This window comes from Gossypium hirsutum, chromosome D10, assembly GCF_007990345.1.
Source record: "Gossypium hirsutum isolate 1008001.06 chromosome D10, Gossypium_hirsutum_v2.1, whole genome shotgun sequence".
NCBI lineage: Eukaryota > Viridiplantae > Streptophyta > Magnoliopsida > Malvales > Malvaceae > Gossypium > Gossypium hirsutum.
The window spans coordinates 37,157,085-37,169,735 of NC_053446.1; the positions used below are offsets into that span (position 1 = coordinate 37,157,085).

At 33.1% G+C, this 12,651-nt stretch overlaps 1 protein-coding gene across 3 annotated transcripts in view; it reads right to left on the reverse strand.

Moving 5' to 3' along the window:
* LOC107887067 (vacuole membrane protein KMS1) overlaps positions 1–7,107 on the reverse strand; it is a 33,787-nt gene extending 26,680 nt beyond the window's left edge. The window contains exons 1-3 of one of the 3 annotated variants that reach the window (XM_041102457.1): positions 6,710–7,107; positions 5,045–5,256; positions 4,571–4,649 (exon numbers count right to left, since the gene is read on the reverse strand). In XM_041102457.1, the coding sequence (XP_040958391.1) occupies positions 4,571–4,649; positions 5,045–5,256; positions 6,710–6,767 (349 nt within the window). In that variant the 5' untranslated portion in view covers positions 6,768–7,107. Of the gene's footprint in view, positions 1–781; positions 926–1,240; positions 2,645–4,570; positions 4,652–5,044; positions 5,257–6,709 lie in introns of those variants that run through there. The other 2 variants (XM_041102458.1, XM_041102459.1) reach the window with 2 other exon arrangements.
* Positions 7,108–12,651: the final 5,544 nt, after the last annotated feature.

The following is a 12,651-nucleotide window of genomic DNA, read 5'->3' on the forward strand; positions in this document are numbered from 1 at the left end:
TATAGCCTTTTTGTGTAGGGGAATATCCAATGAAGATGCAGGTGTGGGCTCGAGGATCAAGTTTGGATTGATTTGGTTGATGGTTATGGACAAAAGCTTTACAGCCGAATATTTTGGCTGGAAGATTAGGAACATGAAATAGAGGGAAGGCCTTTAAAAGAGTATTTAGAGGCGTTTGGAAATTGAAGATCTTTGATGGCATTCGATTTATGAGATAACAGGCAGTGAGGACAGCTTCTCCCCACAAGTATTTTGGAACATTCATGGTGAACATTATGGCTCAAGCCACATCAAGGAGATGACGATTTTTTCTCTCAGAGATCCCGTTTTGTTGAGGAGTATCAGGACAAGAGCTTTGGTGTATAATGCCTTGGTCAGAAAGGTATAGACTTAAGACAGAGTTAAAGTATTCTCTCCCATTGTTAGTACGGAAGGTATGTATGGTAGAGTTGAATTGGGTTCAAACCATTGAGTGAAAATTTTGGAATACTTTGGGTGTTTCAGATTTTCTTTGAGTAGATAGACCCAAAAAATCCTATTATGATCATCAATGAATGTTATAAATCATCTAGCCCCTGTAATATTTTTTACTCGGCTGGCTCCCCATAGGTCACTGTGGATTAACGAAAAAGGTTGGGACTGAATATGTGGTTTTAATGGGTATGGCACACAAGTATGTTTAGATAATTGACAAATTTCACACTTCAAGGAATTAATACTTTTATTTCGAAATAACAGCAGAAGATGTTTTTTCAAATACACAAAGTTTGGATGTCCTAACCTACGGTGCCATAACATAATAGTGTCCTCTTTTGAAGTGGATAGAGCAAATCCCCCTTGTGTACTGTTTTTATTCCAAATATATAGTCCATCATCATCCATCATCAACTTTAGCAGTGCCAATGATCCTCCCCGATTTCTGTTCCTGTATCACACAACCAATTGCAGAAAATTCAGCAAGAACTTTTTCATCCTTAGTAAGTTTACTAATTGAAAGTAAATTACAGGACAAGTTTGGGACATGTAGGACTTTATCGAGAGAAAAACTCTATCATTTGTACTTCTCCTATTCCAACCACAGGTCAGTAAGAACCGTCAGCTATAAAAATTCGGGATTTGTTATGACAAGGAGTGTAGGTGTGAAACAACGTGGAGTCACTTGTCATGTGATCGGAAGCACCCGAATCGAGTATCCAAAGAGATTGATTATTAGATTCAAAAGCAATGTTGAGGGTAGTACCTTGAGTGGCTAGAGATCCATGAGTAATGAAAGTACCAAGTATCTTATGGAGAGTCTCAAGCTGTGTTTTGGTTAAGCGAACATCAAGAACATCATCTGCAGTGGAGGATAACATGGCAGTCTTATTATCCTTCTGTTTTTTTCAAGATAGCCATGGAGTTTGAAGCATTTTTCTTTTGTATGACCAACACGATTGCAGTGACTACACCATGGTCTTGTTGATCCAGAATCATTTCCAGCACGTTGTTTTTGTGGCTGTGGACCTTTAGAGATGAGAGCAGAGGATTCAGTAAGACGGTTAGAAATCGGGGTCATAGGTTTAGGTTCCTTTGAATCTCCCATCATGATAAGACAACGCTTTTCTTCTCTTCTAACTTCTGCAAATGCTTCACCGATCGTTGGGAGAGGTGATCTGCCCAGAATTCGGCCACGGACCTCATCTAACTCACGGTTCAGTCCTGCTAAAAACTCATAAAGACGTTCATTGTTGAGATGGGTCATGAACCTGTTGTGTTCTAAGCATTCACCCCAATCTACCTCATAGTACATATCAAGTTCTTGCCACAAAATTTTCAGATTGTTGTAGTAGTGAGTTACCTCGAGTGTTCCTTGTCGGATGTCCTTTAACTTAAGCTTGATCTCAAATACTTGGGAGGCGTTTCCAAGATCTGAGTAGTTTTCTTTGACTGAATCCCACATGTCTTTTGCAGTTTTGAAAAAAAGATAGGTGCGACTTATATGGCGTTCCATCGAATTGATTAGCCAAGCAATTACAATTGAATTGTTGAGTTCCCAAGTGGCATAAGTAGGATCAGCTATGGTTGGTCGTGGAATTTCTCCATTGATGTACCCTAATTTACCACGACCACGAATCACCATAAGAACCAATTGAGACCATTGCAGGAAGTTCTTCCCATTTAGCCGATGATTGGTGATTATAAGAGAGGAATTAATTTCACCTTGAGTGATTCCCTGATTGATATTCTGAGTTATTTGTGATGTCTCAGTTTCAGAGAAATTTTCATTGATATCACCCATTGGAGGGCTAAACCGAAAGAATTTTTAGGAAGGGAAATTAAAGAAAAAAATAGGATCGAATGAATCCTAAAGCTCTGATGCCATGAAAAAACTTAGAGGAAAAGTATTCTGTTATATTTCTGCTGCTTTAGTTTACAGATTATAAAGAGAGGAATAATCATTTTAAAGGAAACAATTCCTAATTTCCTAAGAATCAGTAACTGAGATTAGTTTCTATTTACAAGGGAACTACTAGTAATAAGGTAAGGTTTCTATCCTTAATTATAGGGATTCTAACATCTTGTTTTTGAAATTTTATCCTTAATGCACAGTGGGCATGGAGCTCGTCACGTTTTGAAATTTCTTTTTTCATTTTCACATAAGTTATTGTAAAAGTTAATAATTAATAACATAACAGTAAAATCTCTTTGTTTCCATGATTTTTAAAGTATTTTGTTATATTTTATTATCTTATTTGATATTTTTATCATGGTGTTTTATGATATTTGAAAATATTATCTATAGGTTAAAATCATTTATTCATATTATAGTTATAATTTAAAATCAACTTGATTTTTTAATGAAAAGTTTATTAACATAAATGTTAAATATAAAATAAATAAAATGAAATTTTAAAATTTTATATTATTTAAATAGTCCTCAAAAATATTTTTTACTTTTTGTATTTATAGATATAAATATGCATAACATTAAAACAACTAAAGCTTTAACTCCTCTCCATTTTCTTTTATTTCTTTTTTATTTTTATTTTCCCCCTTCCATTTTCCTCTTGAACTTGAGACACAAAATTGTGGGAATAGACTCCCACCGTAAAACTGTGCATATTAGAGTTTTTTTTATTTTTATAAACACAATAAATTTCTATTTTTAAATTAATTTATTAACTTTCCTTATCTCTATTTTCTCTCATTTTTGTCTCTGTCTTCCTTCATCTTCTAAGAGATTCCATCATCCAATCTTTCTCTTTGAAAGCAATTCTTGTTAGTTCTAGGGAATCGATTTTGAGATACAACTATTCATCTACAATTTTGTGGCAAAGTTAGCAATTACTTATCTTCCTCAATACTCTTACACCCTTCACTCCAAACAACCCCTGATCTTCTCCCCTTCACTTCATTTTATATATATTGTTTATCGTTTCTTTGGTTCATTGTGTTGGGATGAAGTTGGTCGTCTTGTAAGGTTGTTGGGTGCTCTTTTTTTTGGTGTAATTTTTTTAGTTAAACAATATATCTTAATAGTTTGAACCAAAAATGAGACTAGCAATAATAGTAGACTGATATTGTTGATACTCACAATTATACCGATTATTGCACCTCCTATTTTATGATTCAGTTTTACAACTGTTTTTCCTTCAATAGTGGTGCAGGGTGGTGGCGCTACTGCTAAATAGTAATTGCTATACCGCTATCCCACTACTATCTGAATCTCTAATAGGTTTTGTGGCCTATCAATTGGACCTTCTGCCTACCAACAAGATCCATAATGTGTTTCATGTGTCTCTCATTAAAGGGATAAAAAGAGATCCCAACCTACATTTTAAGGCTATCCCCACTATTGGATGGAAAAATAATTCCCCAACATGAACATGTTTTATGATTGCATCTCAACGTCAAACATGTCAATCCTAGTGCAATGGCAAGGCACGACCACTGTTGATGTTACATGGAAAATTATTTCAGAACTCAAAAATGCTTGCCCACAGCTTTCTCTCCAATAAGGGACTAATGCCAAGGATGCATTTGTTTGTAAAGTCAGTAGAAGACAAACAATAAATAATCTGCCAAGTCAAGTGCATAACTGACAACAATGATCTAGGGACTAAAAAGAAACAATTTGGCCTAACCTAATGTCTATAAATCTAAAGTTGTTTTGGTATCAATTTCTTTCCTATAAATAATTTTGTAATTTATTTTCCTTTTAAAATGATTTAATGCCTATTACATAAACACCACCAAAAATGAAAATGAAATAAGCAAAAAAGTTTTGTATAAAATTTGCTTGAGCTTTAAAGGTTTCCTCTAAAGAGCCTTTAATTATCCTTTCCACCATAAGTTCCTCTAAGAAGGGACATAATGCCAACAAGGGTAAATCCACCCACTTAAACCAACAAGGGTAAATCCACCCACTTAAATGATGATTTTCCGATTCACTGTCCCGTAACTTGATCCTATTTTCATACACAAAATAGTATAACAACAACCAAAAATTGCCAATTCATCCTAATCATTCTTTACTTATCTGGCATACTTCAAATACCATAAATGTTATTCATGAAATCAATGTTCTTACCAAGACCAATTGATGATGCAACTCCAAGTACAATCCACCATAATCCAAACCGAACATACCGAGAAACTTCCTCAACATGCTGTAAGAAATGTAAATCAAGACAGCAACTGTTAATTATTGTTTCCATTAATCTTATCATAAAAAAGTATGGACGAATCAAAAATTATTTCAACGAAATATGCACAAGCTCATTATAGTCACCGTGAAAAGTAAAAAGGTCCAAATGTAAATTTAATCATGAGGCAATAAGAAGTAGCACAACCCACCCACTCTTACCCTCCCCACCGCAACCCACACACAAACTAATAGTACCAATTGCATCTTTTAATTGCATGATTCAATGGAGAAAATAGTGCAAAAAAGTAATTAACTCTAAACAAATAAAATACCTCAAATACTTACAGATGTATGTTGTACATCAAAAGAAAACAATGAGAAAGACAGATGTAATACATTGATAACCTACAATATTACCTTTTCATGAGGACCTTCAATGGTCACAAGCAAAATTCCAAGAGTTGCTAATAGTGTGTTGAAAAGCAAAAGCCAACCGCCCGTTGCAAAAAGATAAAATATTGATTGCTTGAAATATTCAAAGATAGCCAGAATGAAAAGCCTTAATGTTTTAAAAGGCCGTGTTGTCAATGTCAAATTTTCTAATTCTTGCCTATGTCTCTTACGAAGATCTGCAAAATTTAACAAGTCCATTAGCCATGGTTCTTGAAGAACTCCATGACTCAAGATTCACTCTTTATTCAAAAAATCCACATAAAGCTAATATTATTGAGCATGCATGCATACAAGTGCTATATCCACGTCTAATTCATTTACAAAGGATAAAATAGGTATTATATGACCCCCCCCAAAAAAAAAAAAGAATGAGCATTCCTGCACAAAGGTATGTAAGTTATCTATTTTTTTGAGAATAGAATCTCGTGTGCAAAATAAATTGAATAAAAGACAATATTGCACTGTTTGGTAGTAAAAATTAAACATTCCCCTTTTTTCTAAAATTTCCAAAATTTCAACAAGAATAAGAAAACTAATTAACCTATTTCTATCATGAAGACTCCTACCTAAAGAAAATGTGGATGGGAAAAGCAGAAGCTTGGGATAGCATTTTACTTGCTGAAGTAATAAGGGGTTCCACGTTAATAACCCAACCTATTTTTAGAAAATATATTATATTACCTTAATTGATAATAGCTGATAGCGCTGCTCATAAGTTATTATTTCAATTGCTTGAGTAGATGGAGGAATTAAAGGGTTGGAACAAAAAATATGTTTTAAATGCACTCAAAGTGGTGCTTAATTATCCAAAACAGAATTGGCATAAAATTGGTTAGATAATATTTAGATAAATAGTATAAGCATGAATACTTTCAAACAAAAGGCAAAAGAAATATGAACCAATCTTATAGAGAAAGGCTAAGATATGCCACGGTTGTGCAGAAGCTAAAAGGCTAAGCCAAAGCATTAAGAAAATAGTTCATTATTTGATTTTGTCGACCCTCAGTTACCAGACAATGGTGGAGAATCAACCCCTAAAGAAATTGTATACACATGAGTGCACATTTTCACCATTTTCCTGGACACAACAAAATGTTTTCTAAGTACCACACGACAACAAAAATTCCAAGCAGAACAATTTCCAAGCACCAACTCTAATCAAGTTGTACTTAGATTATTACATCTATAAAAACAAGGCCAACAATTTCATTGTTCCATTATGTAGCTTTACCATAAAATGGAGAAGTAATCATGTAATGTAAGACGAATAAGATTTGAACTTTCATGAAAAGAGTATTCAACAATTGTCTTTTTGCACCTTCAAACCCAAAAGGTATTTGTTTTTATCATCCTTATACATTCAGCTCAGTTTGATCTTTTGAGGAACCATCCGACCAATTTTTAAGACTCAATTACATAAATGATTGGTTTTTACAATAATTATATCATAATATATCTAATTAATAAACGAAATGAGATCTAGGAAAAATGCAACATGATTCAAGTTCTTAAATAAAATTATATGAAGAGAAATCCAATGAAAACGAAAAGAAAAGGAAAAAAACAATAACCAAAATCAAAATTTGAGGAGAAAAAATATAACAATAATAAAAAAGAAAAAAAACTTGCCTTCTATCGACCTGTGCGTTCGTTGAGAAGAAGAAGTCACGCGTTTGCTTGACCCCATCTCCAGATTCACGGTAAAATCGAAAAAAAAATCTTCCTTTTTTCAAATTCTTCAATAAAATTTGAAAAAAATATTAATGAATACCATTTGGGCCAGAATTTAGATGGCTACGATCGAACTACTTGAAAAGGAATCAAACTTTTTTTTTTCAGGAATAATAATAGCAAAGAATGTTATTTGAAGTAAAATATAGATTTAGAAAAGAAGAAATCAAGGGCGGGGGAGAGTACTTTTTGCGTGAAGATTTCTTCTCTTCCTAGTTTTAGCTTTTTTTGCACTCTCTCTCTCTCTCTATCCATCCATCCATCCATCCTTCCTTTCTCTCTCTTCCTCGCATCTTTTCTCAACTAATAATCCTATTTCAACTAATTATCCCATCCATAATCATTCATAGTTCATAATTTCTTTTAATAAGTTGGTTGTAATATTTTTTATTTGTTTTATACTATTTATTTAACTATTCCAACTTAAATTAGAATAAGGTTCAAGTTTTTAAAAATTTCCCATTAATTTATACTTGTTTCTATCTTAATATTTAAACTTTTCTTTTATCAAAAATAATATTGAAATTAATTTTTTCTCAAGTTAGTGTGTTTGCCAATCAATCATTAGTCAACCATGAATAATGATGTGACTCAATCACCAAGCTATACAAGGCACAAAAAAAAGCATTATCAATGCCACATTCTTATTTATGAAAAAAAAAGAAAGAAATGAATAATTATAAAAATCAAATAAAAATTAGAAAAAGATATAAAATTTTAGAAAAATAAATTTTCTATTTTTCTATTTTTTTTGTTTCTCATGCAAAATAATGATAAATAATTGCCTAATTCTTGTGAAGGTGAAACAAAACATGAAAAGTGAAAATTCAATATACGTTTTTAGTTTTTAGTTTACCCTTCACTTTTTCTTATCATAGTTTTCTTTTCCTTTCTTAGGATTATTTCCATTTCAAAAAATGTAATTGTTACAAAACCTTAAAGTCATTACTGGAGCGAGAGTTAATGCATAAGTTGATTTCATGACAATTTCATCTCCAACTCATATGAAATTCACACCTTCCATTCCTAATGTTTGAAGTTCTTATAATGCAAGTTCAAAGCTATCTTTGATAGAGAGTTGCGCGCGGACCAAGATCGAGTTGCCAAGTCACGAGAAAACTCTTAAGAAAACTTTAGACAATCGGATCTGAAACGAAACAGAAAGATCGAACTTAGAATTAAAAGATCTGAAGTAAAACACCCAAAACAATAAAGAATCAACCTAGAACCGAAACACCTATTAATAGAGAATCTTGAAAACCAAGAACACGAAATTAAGCTTCAAGAATGACTCCAATCAACCGAATCTGTCAAGTAAACACAAAACAAAAACAAATCAAACTCAGCAAATCACAAAATCAAATTGAATTAGATCTAGGGTTTGGACGGCAAGAAAGAGGGGTTTTGTGAAATCAAAACGTTTCTTGTTGTCCAAGGTTGATGCCGAACAGATTCTAGAAGGTTAAACGGGCTGGAGACGCAACAAAAGAGTTTAAACAAGTTAGATAATGAAATCGACACAAGCAGAAAATTAAAAAAAGATTGAACAGTAAGAAAAATAAAGATAAGTCCTAAGAAGCCTTGAAATCGAGAAAGATTTCACAACTCCTTTCAAACAGCTCTAATCTCCCCTCCAATGAGGAACAATGGTAAAAAGAAGACTGAAGATGGCTCCCACAATCTAAAAGATTGTTAAAACTATTTCTAAAGAAAACTCAAGAGAAAATTCTTGGAGAAAAACTCAAGAGAATTTGCAAGCAATCAAAATCTGATTTCAAGTGTATTGTTCAAGTATTATGTGTATATGGGTGGCTGGTCAAGCCATACATATAGGCCTTCTAACTATTTTCCTAGTCCTAATAGGAAAACTAAAAACAAACCTAATTTTTTTTTACTTTAAAGGAGAAATTCGGACAAGGACTTTAAATGGGCCTCTTGGACTGAATTTTTACATAGAAATTTATTCATAAAGTCTAAAAATTAAAGCTAAGTATTTAAAGAATTAAAACTTAACAAATTGGGCCACTTTAACAATTTGGCCTGATTTTCAACTAGGTTTAATTTAAATTTCTTGATTAGGATTGGAACATCATATTGGGCCTTGGCTTCAAGAACTTGGGCTTGTAACCGTTCTCTCCCGAAATTGGCTTGTTAATGCTCGTAACTGAGATCCAATGCGCCTTTGTTGCAAGATTCGGTTTCTTGGACCAAGATTTCCAAGATTTGAAATCTTGATTTTCTTGATTCTTGAAATCGCTCAAAACAGCAAAATTGGACCAAGATTTGGTTTCTTGATTTTCTTGAAAACAAGAAAGTGAATCTTAATTTTCTTTTTCCTTCGTATACGCATCTAAGGCCTTTGTGACTCGTATCATTCCCCCTTCCTCAAAAAGATTCGTCCTCGAATCTGAAAAATCAAAACGAGATAAGTCAGCCACATTGAAAGTAGAACTTGTAGTCCAATCATAAGCATAACAAAACAAGTATAATGCATGCGAATGGACAGATTCAGATTACCATGCAAACAAGCTAATTTACTCGCCAATGCCTCGTCAAATATTCGAAACAAAGATGGACATGTTTTAAGGCATTCAATCATCTCAAATTGTTTCCACAAACCATGAATAAATCGCGAGTAATAAATCAAATGGTAAACGTAATCATCACAAGTAGGTATTTGAAAAGGTTCACACGGTTCACGGAGTTGCACAATCATATCATGCGTTAATCGACGGTCTATAGATTCACTCACACATGCATTATCAAAAAAAAAATCTTTTTATCAACCATAAAAACAGGTAGATCATCTATAAATAAAATAGGACAGTCAAGCACGTTTCGATCTAAGTGTTTTACAAAAATTAAATCATCAACATGATCTTTGTCACTATCCAAGGAGTACAAAAGTGTTTCAAAAGTTTCAAGCATCTTACCTTTATAAGCAGAAGAATAATGGTCAATCTTCCTTTTCCATTTAATGCAAACCTTCGCTCACCGGGGGCATAGTGTAGTCGAAGCTCCATTGTTGAGTTAAAATTTGTCAAATGGAACTCAAACTTCATGTACAACCACAGAAACTGTTTAAGGCACGAATATAAATTGAAAACAAATTTGGCAAATTTCGTTACCTTATTCAAAAACCAAGTATCAAAACAATAGAAAGTATTTGCACATAATAGATGATGCTTGATTTTCCAACAGAATATACCAAAATAGATTCCGGGTTTAAAAACTTGATTTTGATTAGTCATGCCGAAGTGTAACAAAGATTTCATTAAACCAATCAACTTAAACCATGAGGATTTTCGCATACATACCAACATATATACAAAACTTTTTTTATTCACCAAAATAGATTTGCACAAATTCGCGGATTTTACACTTGGCAAATCAAGAGAATAACAACTCACGCTTCCTTTCGTAATGACTTTATCAACCACAATCAAAGAATAACAATTAATCAGATCAAAATAAGGGGATCTTTTAAGAACTAAGTCACCAAAAGTTTTATCAATAATTTTCAAATCTGCACGGGACTCGGTTGCTAAAATTTCCTTACCTTGCTTACCTTCGGGCTCATGTAGTGTGATTTCATCTTTGCCTATGTTGATCGTATGAAAGCGTCTTTCATTTGAGAGGTATTGAAGTTGAAAGTTATCTTTCGGTATTTCGGGAACCTGAAAAGTAGCAACACAAGAAAAATTCATATCTTGGTTAGTGGAAACATTCCTCACTACCCTTTCCTCGTCTTTTTCTTTTGTTTCTTTTTTTCGTCTCTCAATCTCATTCCATATTTTCTCATTTTCTCGCATCAACATCTCTTGCCTCTCTTTTCTTTTTATTTCTTTTTGTGTCTTCCTTTCATTACAAGATAGAGATGTTACAAATGAATCAGAATGAAATGACTCTTGTTGGGTATGTACGGAATGACTTGCATACGAACAATGATCCCCTTGGAAAACTTCACTCTCGAAACTTGCTTTGCATCATCTTGAATTCCTCGTTGAATAGGAGTCATGATATGAATCTCTTCTCGAATATTCGTTGGATGTTCGTCTTCTTGGCACTCTCATTTCTGCCCTTTCACTTGAATTAAGTTGTCCTCGTTGGGCTCTTTTCTCCACTCGCATCTCATTGATAGTAGCACTCAATGTTCGAAGTATGGCAGCCCGTTCGTCTAACTGTTGTTGGATCATTTTAAATTTATCATGGACATCATTATGGTCATCATCAACTTGACCAACTCTAGACATTTTTTTTCTTTTTTTCAAAAACCTGCAAAACAAACACTCAACACTCAAAAAGGAAAATTAGCAAACCTCACCGTTAATCACTCAAAAAAATCAAATTCCCAAAAAGGTAGAATTCAGTCTTGTGAGTTCTTTAGTAGAATCTATAACAATAAATTAGAAAGTGTATGAACCGAAACTACCAAAGGATCCTAATTTGCACTAGGAGTCCAAAAACTGACAAGACACCAATTTATTTGTGTTGCACCGAGGAAGAATTGTACACACTTTTAAATCCTACTAACACAAGAAACAATAAGGTGTTAGATAGTGTAAAGGAAGAATAAAAGAAAAACAAATGAAAACCTACAGCTAAGAATCAATAAAAATTGTTGATACCAAAAAACCCAAAAAAAAAACACTGCAGAGTAACTTGACAACTTCGTTTGAGGTGTTCCCGATCTCCAAAAATCACGAAATTTAAACTAGAGTGTCCTTAAATATTGTATATTTGATCTAGAAAGTTTTGGCACTAAACTCAACCCGCTGAATATTTTTTTTAATTTTTATTTGATTTCGACTTTTCTATTTTTTGACTTTTTTTACTGATTTTTTTGCAGAAAATATTTTTTTATATTCTATCACAATGCCACAAATATGCATATAAAATTTCAAATCAATTGGACAACGTTTACCCATTCAAATGAATTTTTTTCAAAAAATTTTCTGGGTAAAAAACTGTTGTTTTCTGGAAATCAGTTTAGAAATCAACCAAGAACACCCAAAACGCCCAAAATCTGATACCAAATGATAGAGGGTTGCGCGCGGACCAAGATCGAGTTGCCAAGTCACTGGAAAACTCCTAAGAAAACTTTAGACAATCGGATCTGAAAAGAAACAGAAAGGACCCCTGTCTGCCATAGTTGCATCGGTACAAGTGGGGACTTGTACTAATACAAGTCTATGGTATTGTAGCAGTGGACATATTACCTTACTTGTTGCGATACAACTAACTCAACTATGCATGTCCCTAAAAATCAACCTTAAAACTCATCTGTTTTTACCCCTAACAATATATTATCAAAACCTTGACACACAGGACTAAAAATCAAGTTCAAAAATCCAAAATAAACCATAGAACACATCTAAAACTAATGAACACATACATGTTAAAGGAGTCATGAATCTTAATCATCTAACTAGTTTACTTTAACATTCAAGTTACTTCTCATTCTACTGCTTACCCATCGGGTGACAATCTCATATATTTAACTGTTGGATTTGGTGCCCTAACTGTAGTATTTTGTCTATGTACACTTGTATTTTTCAAAAAAATTGGTTTAATAATAATATCCATTAATTACATTAGTACCCTCTATATATTTTCCTCAATGGGTGCGCAAAGAAAAAATAGAAGCAAATATTGGCTCAGTAGTTATCTAACGTTTAAATAGTAATAAGCAATCTTACGTGGTTAGATCATATTACGAAAAGACAACTTGTATTAGTATATGAACCTAAACATGTCCTTAGTCTAATAAAAAATGAGCAAAGCAATAGAAAGACTAATATGTCACCTATCAAGTCCAATTGGGAAGATACTTTGTCTTA